We start from the raw sequence: 20992 nt of genomic DNA on the forward strand, positions 1-20992 counted from the left end.
CTTTATCTGTTAGCATCCCCTTGCAGAGGCTTGCCCACCTGACTCCATCCTCCCCTCTGCTGTCACTCTCAACTCTGCATTTGTCAAGTCCATGTCAAGGACCAATCCTTCCTCATTAGACTCTGCCCCTGTAGGATAAAGGGGAAGCAGAAGTTCCATGGCTTGAGTAGGGGCTAATCAGCCCTAGTTTTCCAGGATTTAGGAGTTTCTTCTCTAAGATGGGATACACAGGGGAACCCAGGCCCACCCACTCCACTTGGTTCCAGCTCAGGACTTTTGTCAGAGACAGCCAGACCAGGACCCCCTCAAACCCTTGGTGTTCCCTGAGCTACTTCCTACCTCTGTAATCTTCCCCACACCGTCTCCCTCTTTGGTGGGTTGGTTTGTCTAGCTGCGTCTCACCAGTCTGCTGGAGGGATCCTCTCTCTGCGGTCCCTCCGTCCCTCTGGCAGCCTCCCTACCTGCCTGTCTTGCTGCCCTTTTATCTTCACAGCACAGCTGCCATGTGGGTCTGCCAATCAGCTCTGGCTGAGCAGGCGGGCAGTTGCTTTGTCCGCTGAACCAGCATGGGGTACATAGACCACATGAGACCTACGAATAGCACAGTTGTAAGCTGAATGTGTGTAAGAGGGAACTGATTGTCTATGAGCCAGGGTTCCATTTCCAGCCCTTCCTTGGATTTCCTCTGTGGCCCCAGGCAAGCCACTTGTGCTGAAGTTTTCAAAAGTAGCCTCTAATTTTGGGTGCCCAACTGTAGACCTCTGGGGCCTGTTTTCCCAGGTGCTGAGCCCCTGTAGCTCCCACTGATTTCAGCTGGAGTTATGAGTGCTCAGGAGTTGTGAAATGTAAACTGCAGGTGTCCAGAGCTGGGCACCCCAAAATTCATGCACTCAAATTTAAAGACCACATTTGAGAATGTATTTTTCCTCCCGTGTAAAACAATACTTTCCTACCGCCCAGGGATACTGTGAGGTGTCATTCATTAATGTCTGTAAAATGACCCCTGGATAGAAGGTACAATTATCATGAGACCCTGGTGATTGAGAGCACTGCTCTGAATCCTTCCGTTCTCTCTCTCTGCTGCACCCCGGAGCTCCCCAGCACTCAGATGAAATGGTTTTGTTTTAAAGCCTCTTCAGAAAGGTAACAGTTCCTTTCAGCTGGATGAGCCCCCTGGTAGGAACACAGGTGATGATGACATCGCTCTCCAAGGAATGTGCTGCCTGGGGTTGCTGTATGGTTTGGAAAAGCTGAGAGAACAAGCATCTGCCTGAGACACCCGGAGAGACACTTAATTACATGCTCAGAAAATTGCCTTTTCAGCCCGGAGCTGTCAGTCTCTCTCAAATCCATATTTACCCAGACCCCCGAGCCCCAGTTAAAAAGAAGTCATTCTTTTTAAAAGGAACACTTAGAAAGAAACAGATTCCAGACGGAGGTACGTGTTGATTCTAATGGACCCGACGACGGCCGAGAATAGGCCAGTGAATTCACTGACAGCAGCAAAACAGAATTCAGGCAGATTACGCGTCATTCTTTGCAGACAGTGCATTATCCTACCCATTACACTGACTTCCTACCACGCTGACCATTGTTCTGTGGATTTACTGTAGGCACAGTTGATAATTACAATGTCCTAGATATCAGCAGTGTGGGGGAAACCAAGGTTGTGTTAAAGGAGAAGCTGGCTTTGTGGTTAAGATAGTGATCTGGGATTCAGGAGATCTGGCTTCAATTTCTGGTGCTATCCAGGCAGAGTACTACTATTTAGGTGCCTAACTGGGAGCTGAGCAATTCTGAAAATCTGGTGCTTTGCACTTGAAAAATCTATCCCTGGGCTCTTTGGAAACTTCGGCCTTTAACCTCTCCATGTCTCGGTTCCCCATCTTTGACCTGGGGAGAGCAATATTGCCTTTGTCTGTCTTGCCTATTGAGATTGTTTGTTCTTGGGAGCTGTCTCTGATACGCCATATTATGTAAATCAGCTCCTTGGACAATGGAGTGCCGATGTTGGTTGGGGGGCTTTGAGTGCTACTGGGAGGCACAAAATAATGATGGGGGTGGGGGAAAAGACCTGATAACAGGAGAGAAGACGCTTAGACTCCTGAGTTCTCAGACTCCACCCCTAGGTGCATCCCATAATCTCTCTTTGCCAACTCTAGCGATACAATCGTTAGTCTCTTGATAGCTGGTGTTTTTATGAAAGCCCCCTCTCCTGGAGGCATACGATTCAGTGACAATATGAGCTTCCCTTTAAAAAAGGTAAGTGTCTAGCGCTCGTGATTGCAGAGACAGGCTTGAAAATGTGAGCTCAGGGCAGCCTCGAGGCTCAGAAACCAGAGGGCAAGTCAAAAGAACGCAACATTTGTTATTTTTTAGAAAATTTCATGATGGTGGGGGTCTGACTCATGATTTTTGAACATTTGGCGTTGACAATACAGCATAATGGGGCTTTGAACTTCTCTAACTGCTTCCGCCGGAGGAGCTCAAAGTGCTTTGCAAACTTTAATGAAATGAGCTTCCCAGCAGCCCTGTGAGGTAGCAAAATGTCATCATCCCCACTTTACTGCTGGGCAACAGGCACTGAAGTCAACAGCAAAACTCCCATGGATTTCAACCGCGCCGAGAATTCACCCTCTATACCTAGCATATCACAGATCACTGATACTACAGAAAAGGGGAAAGGCACAAAAGATGGGGGGAACACAAGCAGGCCAGGAAGAAGCATGACATGGTCATTCCCTCTTAAGTCTTGTGTCAGAGTAAGAAGCCATTAAAGAAAATGATCTATTAGATAACACTAATATTCTCCAGTAGCAAATGACCCTGCAGCTTTGAAAAAGCCCTCAGCAGTGACTGTTATTAGCACTGCTACTGTCCTTGGAATCATCTCCCAAGAGATGAGACAGAAGCCCGTTTCTTGGCACATTTTTAAAGCTAGACTGGCGAAAACAGTAGTAAGTGTAGAATAGGGTGCAATCCTGCACTGGCCGAGTGATAGACTAAATGGACTACTAGCTCTTTTCCAGCACGAGGCCAAATTTGTCCTTAGCTGCACCAATGTGAATCTGGAGAAATTGCACCTAGATCAGTGGGGCTTCTCCCATTTTGGAGCTGAGAGCTAAACTTGGCTGTATGATTCCATGACAACATCAACAGGAAGCTTCTTCCTTACTCCTCCTTCACGTTTTTCCATCTGCTTTTATAAAACACTGTGCATGTCATATACGAAAGGCCATTGGTCTGCCCGGCACACTGGGAAGAAAACTGTGTTATCCAGGTTTTCTGTAGCAAACACAGGAATGTAGAAGATTTCATAGTGTTTAAGGTCAGAAAGGACCATTCGATAATCTAGTGCAGTGGTGGGCCACAAGCGGTTGGTAGGCTGTAAGACAGTTTATTTACATTGACTGTCTGCAGGCACGGCTGCCTACAGCTCCCAGTGTCTGTGGTTCTCTGTTCCTTGCCACTGGGAGCTGCGGGAAGCGGCACGGGCCACAGGGATGTGCTGGCTGCTGCTTCCCACCACTACCATTAGCCAGGAACAGTGAACCGCGGCCACTGGGAGCTGTGGGCGGCCGTGCCTGTGGACGGTCAATATAAACAAACTGTCTCGCTTTCCGCCAGCGGATTACCCTGACGGGCTGCATGTGGCCCACGGGCCGCAGGTTGCCCACCACTGGTCTAGTGTGTCTTCCTATATATCACAGGCCCATTAAATTTCACCGGGTTACCCATATGGAGCCATCTCTTTACAGCAAACCATTCAATAACTGCAAATGCAAGACAAGCTGATCTTCTGCCAACCCAACCAGGTACCCTGTCACCAGAGTTAGGGATGGCAAATGACAGTTAGGTCATCTGGTACAGGAAATATTGACCAGGTGAAGCTCCAGCCCACATAACCTCGTGGGCAATGCTTTGCAAACAGATCTTCCTGAGCATGGCTTTTGCAATGGTGCAAGAGGAATGATGGGAGAGGCACTCCTCATCCGATGCCACCAGTTGGTATTCGATAGAAAGCCCTGCCAGCTGTTCCAAGGCCTTTCCGAGAAGGGACATAGAAGCAAGGAGTTACCGTGGTCCCTGTCTCAGCCAAGCTTGTTTGCCAGTTGGAGTGCAGAAAGTATGTGGCGCATGCCGAAGGAACACTGGAGTGACTCATGAAGATGCTGCCATGTGTTTGGTGGATGGCATGTTAAACACGATGAAAGGGGACTCTCCTACAACAGAATCCAAAGAGAACACTGTTGCTACATTTTTAGACTATCCTATTCAGACAGGCACGGAGCCCAACTACAAACACTACAGAAAGATCATCGGAGATAGGGTTACCACTGGCATGTCAGAGGTGATTAGTGAGAAAGGACAGAGGACTTCTTCTTCCACAAACAATCAGAGGTAGGGAGAGGAGGGAATGCAGGGATTAAAAAATCTGACAAACAGCAACAGATTTCCCAACAAGGAGCTGATCCTCAGCAGCACTGCTGTTGCTCCAGCAGCCTGCTTTTAAAATCATCCTTCAAACATATGACATTCTTCTCCACCTTCACAACAGTGGTTCCCAGATTTGGGTCCATTATGGTGTCACATAAAAGTTTGGTGCCAAGAAACCAGATCAATGGCAGAAGCAGGAGTGTGCAAAACAAAAGCTTCTGCTCTAATAGCAGGAGCAGGACCAGGGGAAGAGAAGTGCTGAGCTCCAGACTGTAGATAACTATTTTATGTTGTGTGTTCTCTCTGTCCATATGCGATATTCATCTTATGGCATGACCAGATTTAAGGATGGCAATCTGAATGAAACAAAACTCTGTGAATATATATTGGTATCCTCTTGTTCTTTCTCTGCGGATATACCTTTCGGCATTCCCCTCTGAGGGATGTAGAGGATGCCAGACTTTACATCTGTTCTTTCTACATTTATACATTACATCTTTTGTAAAAAAAAAAAAAGAGGTAGTCTGCAAAATGTTATGAAACCAGTTAGAATCTGGTTTATTTCTTTATGGGAAGTTTTGAAAAGTGGCCTTTAAAAAACAGTGATTTCAGATGTAGTTCTCAAGAACTGGTAGTTTACAAACTATCCTAGAAGTCAAGGTAGCTCAGAGGCAGGTTGAGTTGTTTGCTATGGAGATGAAGAGTCCGGAAACCTGGATTCTTTTGCCAGTTCTGCCCCTGGCTTATCAGATGGCTGTGGTCAAAACACTTATTCACCCGGGACCTGATTCTGATTTCACCAATGTAGAACAGGATTCAATCCACCAATGGATTTATGCCAGCGTACACCCAGTTTAACTGAGCTCAGAATCTGACCTTCTCTGTCTTAGTCTCTTTTCCTGTAAACTAGGGTAATCAGACTTGTTACCCACCTTTGCAAAGTTCTTAGACAGCCTCTGTCAAAAGGTGCTATATACATGCAAGGTATCTTTATCTTGAATGAAATACTCACATTAGCGCTAGCTCCGACATAAACTTGTCTGTTTTCACTTCTGTGTGAAATAATGGAAGTTAAAATGAATCACTTGTCAATACTTTCCATCAGAAATAAATGACCTGCCATTTTCTTCATTTAGATTTCTGTCAGCACGCAGCTGTACTCAGCCTACTACTTCATGAGCTAAATTATTCCCTGGAAGTTCAATGGAGTTACACCAGAGATGAATCTGGCCCCTTCAATATGCTATCGGGAATCAATATGCAGTTGAAAGCACCTTGCTGAGATTTTAAATGCTGCCTATGGGACTTAGACACATGGTTCATGCCAAAACTAATGGGAGTTGTGCCTCTAAATCCCCTGGGTAGCTTTGAATATCTCAGCCTTTATCGCTGAAGGCGGGAGTGCTAATTTAACCTGAAAACACTTACACAACCCCATAACACTGTCACCTTGTGAACCTTTAACTCCTATGTTTAGCTTCATGCTGAAGCATTGTAAATCGACACTATTTGTCTCACGAAACACATTTTCTGGTAGCTACAAATTTGCAATGAGGTGCAGACATCTGGAGTAATTACCAACTTCCCTTATTGGTTCTCTGATAGCTGTTTCTGTTGGCAATAAGAATTTCATGCTGGGGTGTTAAGAGAGAAAATAATGGCAAATAAGGAAAAATAGATGCTAGGGACAGGCCAGAACCAGCATCTCAAATCTGAACCCCTTTGAATTTTGGGAAGGACGCTGGGGTGAGCTTGCATTTGGAAGTGGTGACATTCTGTGATGGGTTAAAGTGTGCCCAAGGGATCAGGCTGCCGGACTTCCAATTCCCCAGGTAAGCCCAGAGGGGAGGAGAAGAATGCTGACTGAACAGAAAGTGGCGATAGGCGTAGGCTGATGACTGCAAGGGAAAGGGACAAGTCTCAAATGATTGTCTGGGCAGGTAGGAAGTCATTGTTGCAGGGGATCCTTTTTATTGGAAAATGGGTTAACTCTGAAGAATCAGACTGTTCAGGTCACAGAAAAACAGAGTCGGCTAGAGCAGGAGATATAATGGCAGGAGGTTAATGAACTGACATCAGCTCCAATTCAAGTCTGAGAGACAGGGATCAAAGTGGTGCACAAAGTCAATCAAACAGAGGTGTGGACTGGCCCGTCTCTCCTTTAAATAGCTCTGTCTGGCTTCTGAGGCCAAGATGCTTTGTTGTTCAGAATAAAGAGGAACTGTGAGGATTAAACAACAGGCAAGTGTGTGCAATGCAGAGGAAATCCCCTCACACAAGCCATACCCACAAAAGGGAAATTGTATTAGCACCTCCCTGACTGCATGCAGTGCTATGTAGGAAGGTGTTAACACTTTTCCCCTAGCTAGCCACCAATGCAGGACAGCAGCTTGCACTTCAGCAAGACTAGAAAACCTCAGTGCAGCATGCTCCTATGACCAAAGCACGGGCATCATCACAGCATCGGATCAGATTTTATCACAAGAGCCAGCAAATTAACCATCACAGCAGTACCCCATCTGTAAAACTGGGATAACAGAAATATTTCCCTACATTGCAGGGGTATTGGGAGGATAGATATTTGTAAGATTGTGAGGTGGTCAGATACAACAGTAATGGGATCCCTAGATAAAAGCCTGCTTGGCTCAGAAACCAGGTTTTGATCCCTGATGTTCAGCAGCAGAGGAATTCTCAGGACTGATACACAGAAACCTCCTACACATAGAAAAACAGAAAGCAAGTGGCCTTTGTTGCCAGGGTAGCAACATGACAAATGCAACGATAAAACATTAGCGCTAAACCCTGGGAGCTGTTGGGTTTTAGTAAGTGACACTTGGATTTGTTTCCTGCAGACAGAAAAACACAGCTGCTGTTTTTATTGACTGCACCATACTGGATTATGTACACAGTGTTAAATACAATCATACACATTACAGTTCATGGACCTAATATGCAATCTCAGCAGGGCTTTGACGGCACCATGTGCTCTCTTTCGTTCAGGAGCAGTCCCGCTATGTATGTTTACGCTGTGATAAAAAACCCCGGCACCGAGTCTCAGAGCGCGGGCCAGCTCACTGGGGCTCTCGTGGCAGGGGTTGTGGCACTACAAACACACTGAAGCCCGGGCTCTGAGACCCCACAAGGCGGGAGACATCTACATTGCAATTTGATTGCCCTGCAGTCCGAGTCAGCTGATCCAGGTCAGGCTGCGGGTCTTTATCACGGTGTAGACACACCCGCTCTAACCTATTGCCTGGCTTTCTGAATATAGCTTTAATTTACCCATAACAAAACATGCCTTGTGAGAGCAGACACAGCCATGATTACTGAGTGATGGGCAGGCTGCCTGAGAGATGAACGGATTGGGGGCATTTTTGGAAGGCAAACGGTTTCAATTTCTTTAAAACAGCAGTCCTTACTTGAGTTACTAATTGCCCAGATTTTCAGACGTGATTAGTGATTCTGGTTACCCAACTGAAAGTGGCTTGATTTTCACAGAGTGGGTGCTCAGCACTTTCTGAAAATTAGCCCCTTTACAGTGTCTCAGGTTGGCACCCAAAAATGGAGGCATGCAAAATCACGCTTGAGAATCTTGATTCGTCATAAAATAATAATAAACAGGCAAGAGAGCCAATCTTGCAGTGGATATCACACTGCAGCCTTCCAACTGGTTTTTCATGTGCACAGTACCTTACAAATGTGATCTAACTGGAAATCCCATAGCATTGTGAGAGGCATTGTACAAATCCATATTAAAAAGAGAGTCCCTGTCCTAAAGAGCCTGTTTAACCCATGAAGGGTCAGAAGCGCAACACTGAAGTCATGAGGATTATCATCACTGACTTCAGTGGGAACAAGATTCCTGAAAGGGCCTAAATGTTCAGTCCCGCATGATGCTGAGCATTCTCCAATCCAGCAAAGCACTTAAGCACTTGCTTAATTTTAACCATATGCTTAGTCTCACTGAAGTCAACGAGACTGCATATGTATGTAAGTGTTTCGCTGGATTGGGACCAGAGTGCGGGATCATGCCCAGAATGCTTTACCATATCTGTTCCTGTCTAATTTGCTTTTATGATGTCTTTGGTTTCATGGTGAGGCTGTCACTTGTTTCTGAAAATGATCAGGGGGAAGATTATTTTTTCCCCTTTCAAGGCACCATCTTGCACTTCCGACACTGGCAAAATTTCCATCGACATCACTTTGGGCCCGATGTTCAGAGGTGCTGAGCATCCACCGCTCCCGCTGACTTCAGGAAGAGTTCAGGGCACTCATCCGCCCTTCTGAAAATCAAGCCCATAAGAAATGTTGCCTTCAGAACAGGGCCCTTTGCAAATTCAGTGCTGGTGAAAGGAGCTGGCTTGCCACTCTTGGAGAAGGGGGGCGGGGGAGAGGAAACCTGTGATGTGAGTAAAGGGCTGAAGGAAAGACAAATGGTACTAAAATGTAGGGGATTGGGGGGGTTGGAAAAAAACGAGAAGGCAAACAACGTTATCTAGAGAGAGAAAGACGGCAAGGACATAGAGAACACCCACTGGTCCGAATTCACACCTGGTGTAACTTCTCATGTTACTGAAGCCAGGTTGACCCACCGCCTGCCATGCAGAGTGTACAAATTCCAAACAGCTTGGCTAGTGCGTGTACCTTAAAAGGTTATCTAAAGGATCTGGCTCCCACTTCAGAAGAATGCACACCAGCAAGGCAGTAATTTGGGCAGCATTAAGAGAGCAAACAAACTTCATGCAGAGGAAAAAAGATTCTGGGAACTGCTTCATGCTGTTATATTCTCACCAAGGTTTTAGGGCCAAATGCAGCTGAGACATGACAAATGGCTCTTAAATGAGTGCAGACAAATGCTGCCAACACATTAGTAACGTGCCCCTCCATAGCCTCACCCATGGGCCAAATAAAATAAAATAAAATAAAATAAAATAAATGGAGGATCAGGCCCTTGGAACAGAAACAATTGGGCCCCAAAAGATCACTCAGCCGCTTGACCAGATTTTACCACAAAACAATTTAATTCAAACATTGGTGGAAGATTCTTACCAAATTCACCCCAAGTATTTAACCCTTTTATCAGTGCAACAGGGTGGTTTGCCCCCAAAAGAAACAGGGGGTCTGGAGCCGGCCAGCCCTGTGCAGAGGCAGTGCCCCTGTAAAAACAAGTGTTTGTGCATAGCAGAGGGAGTGATCAGAACCAGCTGCAAAGGGGTCAGCTGATTTCCTGCTGAGCTCCTGTTTCCTGTAATGGCTGTAAGAGTGGGTATAGGAGAAGCTCCAGGAAGTAGGATGGTTTCTAGAACAGGGGGATTCCCTGGCAGGTGTTTTCTAGGAGGACTGGTAAGGAAGCAGGGAGACTGGTAAGGAAGACAATGGGTTGGGGGAAATTACCTGTTGGATTTATGTTGAAGTGGTTTGTTCTGGGGTATGCTGAACATTAATGGTCCTACTATGACATGGTGTCCTGAAGAAAGGGCCTGAGCAAGCTCTGGGCGTGGTGTTAATCCTCCCTGGTCTGGAGACAGGCCAAAGAAGAAAAGGAGTACTTGTGGCTGTTACTCTGAAACCTGTTATTATCCCTTATCTAGTAACTACTCTCATATGTGAAGAGGGAGAGAGAGAGATCTGTTTTATAGAGCACTTCCGCAACAACACTACCTATAACAAAATACTGTGGGCTCATTCAATGAGGGCCCTATCCTGCATGGTACTTAGCACCATCTGTCAGTGCCCATTGTCCCCTGTCTATGTCAGTCGGAGTCAAAAGCACTGAACACTTCATCGGAGGTGCTCAGCATCTTGTGGAATCTATCCCTAGGGGGTCAGTTGCATCTAGCCCTGCTCAGGTGCACTAGGGAGGAAGAGCAGAGGTCAAATATGTGCTGCAGTGACGGGTGACAATATCTACCCTTGAACCATAAACCCTCAAAACAAAGTTAGAATATAAGGGTGATCACTGGTGGTGCTGCAATAGGCTAGTGTGAGCCTAAGTATGCCCTCCACATTATGATCCCAGGGCCCAGCGTGCCAGCCAGCATGCCACAGGGGAAGAGTATGCCTTGCACTTTATTCTAAGGTGGCAGAACAGCTGTGCTTGCCTGGCATACTTCCACAGCACACATTGGGGCATTGTTCCTGCTGCAGGCTGTGGTTTAATGCCACAACTGAATCCAAACCTGGCATTGTTTGCATGTGGCCTTTCTGCAGTGGAATAATACACGCACAGTCTTATCAGAAAACCTGCATTAGCTCAGAGGGTTCTCTCCCCCCCCCCCCATCTAATCAGTGCAATAAATCTCTCTACGCAGCAGACCTAAAAAGGCATTATGCATGAGCTGTTGTAAAATACATGGATGGACTCACATCTGCCTTCCTTCCCAACTCCAGGTACTCTCCTGTATCCAGTTAGGGTGAAATTCAGCCTGACATAATGGCTCTCTGTACCACGTAAGCCCCACATAAGGGAGAGCCTGCATGGGGGAGCACAGACAAAGGAATACTCGGAGCTCCAATGACAGGCTCTAGGTTGGCTCCAAATGAGCTGGTGCTGAGCAGGACTTGAGAACAGATCAGGTGCACTGAAATCCATGACCTTGGTGGTCAAGTGGCTCAAATCCCTGCATAGATGGCTAGGAGGGTTAATGACTTCTCTCCTACTCGGCGGTGTTGCTCAGGTGTATCAAGCGTGGATTCTGGTCATCCTTCCAGTCTTGTCATGGGGCTGCTGTAACTGTATCTGCACATTATCTATTACTTGTATGGCAGTCGCGCCAAAGGGCCCCAGACAAGATCAGGGATCCATTATGCTAGGATATTGTAACAAACATACATAAAGACGTGAGGTGAAATCCTTCACCCAGGGCCCCCACTCCAGTGAGCTTAAAATCTAATTCTCTGAGGAAAGCAGGAGTACAAGCAACAAGTACGTGGTAGCTCAGGACATACTAAGTTTAAGCTGTGGATCACCTCCTGACAACTGTGTAATGAACACTATGAACACTCCTCCCAAAAAGCTCACACCTTGGTAGCAATTGGCCGTCCAGGCCAAATGGGGTGCCCCAGGCAAGGGACAGCTTCAGTGCCCTCTCCCCTGCATTGCATTGTTAGCCTATTTCACAACTTTGATGCATGATTTGCGTGCATGATTTATCCCTGTCAGATAAGACGATACATTTGCATGCTAGGATCTGTAAATCTGTATTTATTCATGTCATATATTTAAGCAAACAAATTCCTCAATTTTTTCTGCACTGGGATGATTGCTACTGCCTAAAGCCCAGTGTATGTTGTTTTGTTTCAGATATTTTTCCCATCAAATTTGCCCCTTGCTGCAAACTAGATTGCAATTGAGCTTTTCGCTTCCTATACTGAGCTCCTGAAGGCATCTTCAGGAGCATCTTTTATTTTCTGCAGGGTAAAACAGTATTAGGGAGAGCAAAAGTCTGTGATCCACAGTATTCAAACATTTCATGCTAAGCATGGCAAAAGAAGTAACAGTATTTCTTTTATATTGTTGTGTAGATAGGTGTTCGATAGAGATCTCTGGCATCTCATTAAATATGTCTTTTTATTAGTCGCTACTTACACTCTTCAAATCTTAAAACACAAGTATACTTTCACAATTACAAAATAAAACAAGGTTCACAACATCACAACTAGGCTCTCGCTTCACTTCGTTCTTATATCTCACTGACTGACTGGCGACACCCCGCCCCTCATATACCCGCACGGGCAGGGCTGACAACATTCTAGGAGGTTTGAGGAGACTGTAGTTCTCAGAAAGTCTGGAAGGTTCCACAAGATTCTACTAAAGTCCAGAACATTCTAGGAGGTTAGTGAAAAATGAACCCACATAGAATGTCTGAAGTAACATGTTTCAAGTATTCCCTATTTTCCTTTTTGTCACTAACAACAAAACCAGCACTCCAAGCCTGGCACCCCCAGGCTATCGCCTGGGTCACCTGCCCTTAAATCCAGCCCTGCATAGGGCTGGACTGGCTCACTCATAATTTAATCTTTAATTTTTTTTCAGGAACACAACAAATTGCAGCATAGGACTACCTTGCAGTGACTGGGCCAAAGGGAGCTATATTGATCTACCCCATTGGAGGGTCTGGCTCATTTTCTCTGGGTAGCTCAAAGTTGCGAATGGATTTGTGCCAGGGTGAGCTGGGGGCGGGGGCGAGGTCAATTATAACCAAAGTGCAGCCGGAAAAGTCTTGTAGCAGACTAAGTCCAAGTGCTTGCAAGTGTCTCTTACAGAGATGGTGGGAAAAACCTGTTTATTTCCCACCCACCCCCCACAGTTTCAAATGAAACTTAAACTTTTTTTAAGAAGTGACTTTTTTATGGGAAAATTTTGAAATAATTCAAACGGAAGCAATGATTTTGATAGTTATCAAAAATGGATATCAAGATTTCAGATGTTTGGGGTCTCCCTCCCCCCTTCTTAGCACTGAATGCACTAGGCACATAGGACTTGCTAGACTGGATCAGACCCCAGGCCCATCTAACTTAAGATGATGTCATCCACAGCGGTTGGTACCAGGTGCTTCGGAAGAAGGAAGGTGTAAGAACCCCAGAGTAGGCAGATATGGGATCATCTGCTCACACTCTTAGAATGTATGTCTGGTAGGGTGACCAGATGTCCCGATTTTATAGGGACGGTCCAAATTTTTGGGTCTTTTTCTTATATAGGCTTCTATTACCCCGCACCCCCTGTCCCAATTTTTCACATTTGCTGTCTGGTCACCCTAATGTCTGGAATCTTTCACTTTCCTCTTCGTCTTTGCTTTTTTCCTCTCCAGATTTTCAAAACTTCATCAGCTTCTGCAAAGCTAGAGTTGCAGCTTTTCATTTTTCTCTTTACTCTGTCGCTTATTCATTTTATTGTACTGGGGGCGGAGGGAGACAGGAAAAAAGGAGAAACAAATTTGATATTTTGGAAAACTTTGGGTTGCAGAAACAAGAGTCCTAACATTTTCCTGTGGAAAGTTTTGGTTTAGATAAAACTCCATTTTGAGGGGCAGGAAACTTGTGTTGATTGAAAAACTTCAGCCAGCTCTAGAATCCTGCCTGACCCTGCAGTGGGAAGTGAAGAATCAAAATCTGGAGGTGACAGACATGATCATACTTTTAAAGAATGGGCCTAACAAGATTTTCCCAAACTTTGGGAGTGTGTCACTCTCGATCGGAACTTCCCCAGAGTTCACAGGTATGCAGTTCGGGGTCTGAGATAAAGTGGCAGGTTCTTCTGTTGATCCACTTTGTAAAGTGTCCCACACAGAATTCCTGTTGACCCACTGTGGTGGGTGTTGCTCATTAACTCCACCTCGGAGGTGAGAGGAGGTGAGAGTGACTCTTTCCGGCATAGGAAACTAAAGTCTGAGACAGGGAGGCCTTGGAGAAAAACCAAGTACAGCCTAGCTTTCTTCCCACAGATACTTCAACTGCTGTCAAGGAACCCCAGGCAGAGGGCTGTGTTCGGGCACTAATTCTGCAGGTACATATATGCATGTGATGGATTCAAGCAGGGTAAAGGACTCTGCCTTTCATAGGGGTTTTGGTACAAGCTCCTCTTTCTAGCTTATATGGACACAAAAACGATGACCTCTTGCAGAGTGCACCTTTACATGCCAGAATCTGAAACTGGATACATACAGTTCTGTATATCGCTATAACAGAGCAACCAAAAATCACCCTAAATAAAAAGTAGCATGTCAGCATTTTTCATGGTCTGTGTGTATATAAATCTCCCCACTGTATTTTCCACTGAATGCATCCGATGAAGTGAGCTGTAGCTCACGAAAGCTTATGCTCAAATAAATGTGTTAGTCTCTAAGGTGCCACTAGTCCTCCTTTTTCTTTTTGCGAATACAGACTAATGCGGCTGCTACTCTAAAAGCAGTACTGTGTGTTTGTTCTGTTTGAATGGGGAGTTTCCAGACATGGGAACCTTAATCCTTCACCTGAATAATCATATTGGCCTGGAAGCACCTAAAATTGACAGGAACCTGTTAGGCCCGATTTTCAAACATGGGACCCTATGTTACCTTTTCATTCACATAGAAAGTTGCTCTTTTCCCCCTCCTCTCCAGCAGGGCTGGTGACGGAGATCAGAGAGTGAAATCATAGTCGTATTGAAGTCAACAGCAAACTCCCCACTGATATCAGTAGGGCCAGGATTTCACCCGAGTACACGTCTGCGCTGTAGGCAGAGGTGTGACTGCAGCGAGTCTAAGCATCCCCACACAGGTTTAATCTAGCTCGCGCCGCTAAAAGTAGCAGTGAAATTGCAGCCGGACAGATGCTGGCGCGGACTGGACACGCCCACCTAGAACGCTGGGAAGAGTGCTGGGGGGGGGGGGGAGGCTCTTTTGGAGGCAGTTCCACCGAACTACTGGCGTGAGCAGAACTCCGCAGAGGGTTCGTGTTGGTCTCCGGTGATGTGCGTGCTTAAAAATGAAACAGACCCCTGAAATCACTTTCAACAATTGGTATCCTCCAGCCGTTCTCCCGAGACTTCAGCGTGCCATACAGAACCACACCAGGCACGCTCATCCCTGCACAAGTCAAAGCCATCCATCATATGAGTGTACATTCAATACGTTTGTTGTCTTTTAGGGCTGCTCGAGGTAGCTCCAGCTGTAAGAGCTTTCTCACCTCTCCCCAGGGGATCTGCAAAGCCAGCTGCTCTGAATGACATCACTGGTAACTGGGAATGACAGCTCAGGCCAAGAGCTGTCTGAAACATAGCACAGAACCAGTGACCTGCGGTAAGCTGAAGCTAAGAAATCCAACCCCATTTTCATAGCACTAGGAGCGTGCACTATGGATTAACATGCACCTGGTCTGGGGGAACCTATACTACTGTAAATAATGGACGCCCAAGACTCTTCCGGTGTAAGTTTCCACCATCTTCTTCGGAAAATACAAAATGATGAGCCCGACCTTGCATTTTGGGGGTGCTCAGTGGGTTAAATTCGATTCTCACGTGCACGTGGCAAAATAAAGAGCCACCAGACCAGAGGAGTGTGATGCCTTGGGAAGAAAGCTTCCATCAGAGAAATAAACAGGGTGGGTTTCTTCTGCGAGGCAACTTATTAAAGAGGGAGAAATAAAGCTGTGAGGCAGCATGGTGAATTACATAGGGCCCTGCACTGGGATTCGGGAGACATGGCCCTGCCACTAGGTTGCTGTGTAACCTTGGGCAAGTCACTTGGTCTCTATCTTGTCCCTTTAAACTGTAACCCCTTTGGGACGGGGACCGCCCTGTACTGCGTCTACACACAGTACTTAGCACAAGGGGACCCTGCACTCTGTTGGGTCTTGTATTCATGAATGCCGTGACAGTAGTGCCTAATAGTAATGACATGAAAAATGCAATATTTTAGTTTTGCAGAACTGTGTTCAAAAAAGCCTGGTGGCCCCACAACAATATGTACCCACAATAGCTATTAACATCACAAATATGCAAAAAGACCCTTTACATGCTACTGGATGCAAAGCCATTTTTGTTTGAAAATGAGCCAGTTTTTGCTTTTTTTAAAGCATCCTTGTTCTTTAGTGAATTGTGAAAATTTCCTATTTTTAATTCATAACAATGTGCAGGAAAAGATTTGCGCAGCTTTGCACTTTAAGATGTGTTTTGTTAATCACTCCTTTCCTAAACTAAGAAAATGCTTAAATCTCAATTCCCCACCATCCCTGAGTTCAAAGATGGGGAAACCGAGGCAGAGAGGGTAGCTAGTGTCAGAGCACCCAAGCCATTGCCCATTGAAGTGAAATATTTCTACTGACTTCAGTGGGTGTGGTCTGTTTGTGGCCCCATTACAGTACCACCGTATCTGAGCACTTCACAGTCTTTATACTGATCCTTACAATACTCCTATGAGGTAGGAAAATGCTGCTATTCCAGTTTTACAGATAAGGGATTAAATGACTTGCCCAAGGTCACAAAGGAAGAACAAGGACTTGAGCCAAGGTCTTGAGTTCTAGACTAGCACCGGAATCATTGGACCGTTCTTTTTCTCTGAACTATTCTCATCCTTATTGTGAGCAGGACTGGACCCAGAAATACATGCATTAGTAATACAAACAAAACAGACAGCAGTATCTCAGTTGTTGGTATTCTTGTGGTTCTTTTCCCTACTCTGGAGCTGAAGTCTATGAGGCCAGAATTTCACCCTAGGGCTCAAGTCCCAAAATAACAGTAGCTACTTCTCAGTCAAAGAAAATATATGAACTACCCCAAACTATTTTCTGTTCGCCTATATTATATTGCATAACATAATTCATGCACAAGAGTCAAGCCACTGCTGCCAAGATATCAGGTGCACCCCTAGTGAACTGGAGATATCTCCACTGATTCAGCACCCAATTATGGATTGCAAAGTGTTCCTTTCTAGCAGTAGAAAGGAAATATTGCTGATCATAATAGAGCTGTAACTAGAACATTTATTGGTCTGTTCTATCCGGGCAATTATACTCTGCCCAGCACCATGCCACCCGAGTGCCTCTTAGTAGTACACTTGCATTTGTTGGATGTGGTTCTTGTCATTAGGGAACAGCCACGAGACTTTTTAAAGTTGTTTCTAGCTGCCCGTGTTATCAAAGTGTGGTGGTTTGGTTTTGTTTAACTGCAAGTCTTGTGATATATGAAGCCTTAGCTCTGGGAGTCATGTTGATTATATAAGAATCTCAGCTGTCCTTTTAAAAAAAGGAAGTGTCTGGTTCCCAGGACTGTAGACAAAAGCCTGAAAACGCGACCCAAGTGTTCAAAAACCAGATAGCAAAAAAATCTTTTTTTTTTTTAAATCTTGTGATTTTTTTTTTTTTTTTTTGGATAGTGGGGATTAGCGATACTAAATGTAGTGGATCTCTTTCCGGTCAATAGCCCTGAAATCCTCTGGACTCAGTGGAAAGATTCCTATTGACTTGAGTGGGCTTTGGATCAGGAGCTGTGAGATTTGTTATGTATGTACAACAGGCCAAATCCTTAAGTATTTATCTAGTCCAGTGGTTTTCAAACTTTTTTTCTGGTGACCCAATTAAAGAAAATTGTTGATGCCCATGACCCAGTGGAGCTGGGAATGAGGGGTTTGGGGTGTGGGAGGGGCTCACAGCTGGGGCAGAGGATTGCAGTGCTGGGGTGAGGGCTGAGGGGTGGGGCCAGGAATGAGGGGTTCAGGGTGTGGGAGGGGGCTCTGGGCAGGGGCTTGGGGTGCAGGAGGGGGACAGGGCTCTGGGTTGGGGCTGCAGGCTCTGGGGTGGGGCCGGGGATGAGGGGTTTGGGTTGCAGGAGCAGGCTCCAGGTCTGGGGGTGAGGGGGCTCAGGGCTGGAGCAGGGGATTGGGGCATGGGGTTAACTCAGGCAGCTCCGGGTCAGCAGTGCCACAGGGGTGCTAAGGCAGGCTTCCTACCTGTCCTGGCACCGTGGACTGCGCTGCACCCCAGAAGCAGCCAGCAGCAGGTCCCGCTCCTAGGTGGAAGTATGCAAGTGGCTCCGTGTGGCTCTTGCCCTCAGACACCGCCCCTCTAGCTCCCATTGGCCAGTTCCTAGCCAATGGGAGTGCAGAGCCAGTGCTCGTGGTGGGGGCAGCATGCAGAGCCCTGTGGCCCCCCAACCTAGGAGCTGGACCTGCTGCTGGCTGCTTCTGGGGCACAGCACAGTGTCAGAACAGGTAGGGACTAGCCTGCCTTAGCTGGGCAGCACCGTGGACAGGACTTTTAACAGCCCAGTCGGTGGTGCTGACCAGAGCCACCGCAGCCCAGTGCCTTCCATTCCGTGACCCAGTACTGGGTCTGTGACCCGTAGTTTGAAAACCACTACTCTAGTCTATAAGCAAATCTCCACTACCTTCAACAAGAGATTTCCCTAAGGATTGAGGAAAGTCTGACAATGCATTTTGGGAGTTAGCTGTAGCAACTGCCAAGTGGGCTTGTCAGACCTTTGTGAAAGCATGAAATGAGTTGTTTCATTCTTAGTGTTCAAACACTTGCAGTGAGACTGTGAAGAGTGAGCAAATCTTCCTAGGGCGATGCCTTTGAAGATTGCAACAAATGAAATTGCCCCGTAAAACAATCTTGGCTCAACTCAGTCCAGTACAGTCACTTGATATCCAGATTACCCTACAGATCTCTCTGCAGGAGGCAATGACGCTGACACTTGCCCATGGTGATGCTCTTTAAAAAGCTCTCAACTGTTCCCAGCCAAAGGCCCTTTAAATAGGGTTAGTACTCACTCATGCATTGATCCTGAGCCTCAGTTACCTTAGAACAGTTTTGTGCTTCTCCACTGCCTTAAACTACCTTCCCTAGCACCCCTGCATAATCTATTGGGCATAAGGTGATCCTTGTGGCTGACATGGGGGGTCTGGTGGGGTGGGAAAGGTGTTCATTGTCTGACTGCGACCTCCAGGTGGTAGGTGCTGCACCTGGCCCTCTGTTCTTTGTACTGTAATAAACAATTTGTCTGGGTATCATGTTTCGGGCAGAGTTTCTGCTCAACTCTGTGGGGTTTCCCTGTACCAAGCTACAGACCAACATAGCCCTGAGACAGCACTTTTATCTGCTCTTGCAAGATTGTGACCTTGGAATGACAGCATAAAAGCCTTATCCTCTAGGGCCCATTCTCAGAGCCATACCACTGTCCTGCAGGGGGGTGGGTGCCCAGGGATTCTGGAGAACACTAAATCACCTCTGGCAGGGAGGAATTCTATTGTTGCTCATAAATAGACTCCTGAAGAGAGGGCTTCATTTTGCCTTTGGAGCACACCAAAGGGCGCGCACAATTTCCTTGGGCAACGATTCCACTGGACGCAAGCTCAAGGGCCTTAGATATATAGCCGTGGCTCTCCCAACTTCTCTCCTCATTCATACAACCCCCTTTGACCCAAGGGGCCTGATTCAATGGAGTTATGCCAATTTATATCCTCCGGGGACCTGGCCCCACATACATAAAGACCAATGATTTTGTTTTAAAACCATTTAAGGAAGGAAACTAGCAGAGATAAAAACAATCCTTAGATGAGCTCCTGTTCGGAGAGACATCAGACAGTAACATCATCAGATTTCAAACAGGCTGTTTGCACTATTTTTGATCTGTCCTTGCCATTTGATTTTGTTAAAGGGAGTGAAATCTCCGTTCAGGCCTAGTTCACAAACTGGCCAGGTCTATCAAATGTTCTGTTCAACACAAGTGGAGGGGGGTGCTGAGATTTTTTTAAATGCCTGGATTAGTCCCTCCTGTGCACCGGTGCTCCCCAGTTGGGGGTAGGTGCCCCAGCCACCCCTGTCTCCCAAGCACCCTGCAATGCCCAACCACCCCCAAGGGGGCACCCCAGCACAGCTCCCCGCTCCCAGCTGTGCTTACCTGGCTCTTGCCGGTCATGGATAAGGTGGCATGGCTGGAGAACCTGGCCCGCCTTACGCCAGCTCCTGGAGAGCTGGGCCCCCCGGCTGCCCCGCACTCCGCAGCCCAGCTGTCCGGCAGCCCCGCCGACCTGCTGAGGGCTTCCACCTGCCTGGCCAGGCACTCCACCTGCACGCGCAGTCGCTGGTTCTCCTGCTGTAGCTCGGCGACGGTGCGGGCCAGCGGGCTGGCGAGGCGCAGTACCTCGTCCACTTGCCGGTCCACCCCTTGCTTGAAGACCTGGATGTCCACGTGGATCTCCCGCACAGCGCCCCGCAGCGTGTCCTCGTAGCGCCCCAGCGCCTCGCACACGCTCTGCGCGTCCTGGCTGCTGAGGTCTGCGATGTCGCTGGCCACCGTGTCCATGTTGGGGTGCTGGGGACTCTTGCCGGGCTCCGGGCAAACTCCCAGCCAGCGAGGCTGGGGGCTGCGAACGCAGGACACCCCACTCCTGGAGCGTCCTGGCACCGGTCCCTGAGATCTCCCTGACACAGTTTAGGAAGGCAGCAAGCCGGTCCCTGGTATCAAAAAGGTTGAGAAACACAGGGCTAAGGAAAGCCCCCAGCCCCTGCTGTAGGGCAACCTCCTGCCCGGGGCACTCGCACGCTCACTTCCCCGGGCTCCAGCTGGCTCTGTGCATTCTCCCCGCTCCGGGGATGCACAAGGCAACTCTGGCAGCTCTGCACAGAAAAGCGAATGAGGGAGGGCGAAGTTGGGGGAGCCCTGGCCGGGAGCGAGAGCAAAGCTGGCTGAGCAGCAGGGCTGGCTGTGTGTGTCTCTCTCCAGCTCCTCCAAGGAGGCGATGCAATTTCAGGAGGGGACAGTGCAAAGGGGTGGGGAGGGGGGCTGGCTTGTTCGCAGCTGCCAGAGGCTGCTTGGCTCTGTCAACAGCTCTTGGAGGAGCCGTGCAGCTGCAGGGGAGATGCTCTGGGGTGGGAGGGGACAAGGGTGGGGGGAGAGGCAGGGTGGGGAGGGAGGATCAGAAAGGAAAGGCTGTGGGTGGGGCTGGAATTGTGGGAGGAGGTGGCTAGGAATGAGTGGGAGCCAGGGGAGAGGACTGAGCAGGGGGGTTGCATATCTGGTCTTTCCTGTGTTGCTTGGATGCTCCTGCCAAAGTAAACATTCCTTATCGCTCCCTGG

General features: G+C 47.4%; 1 protein-coding gene across 1 annotated transcript in view; it reads right to left on the bottom strand.

Moving 5' to 3' along the window:
• Positions 1-20770, bottom strand: part of SMTNL2 (smoothelin like 2) — a 44383-nt gene extending 23613 nt beyond the window's left edge. Inside the window, exon 1 of the mRNA XM_084650600.1 lies at positions 19814-20770. Within this exon, the coding sequence (XP_084506726.1) occupies positions 19814-20218 (405 nt within the window). The 5' untranslated portion in view covers positions 20219-20770. The remainder of the gene's footprint in view (positions 1-19813) is intronic.
• Between the last annotated feature and the right edge of the window lie 222 nt (positions 20771-20992).

Source organism: Lepidochelys olivacea (assembly GCF_965140295.1).
Source record: "Lepidochelys olivacea isolate rLepOli2 genome assembly, chromosome: 17".
Taxonomy (NCBI): Eukaryota; Metazoa; Chordata; order Testudines; family Cheloniidae; genus Lepidochelys; species Lepidochelys olivacea.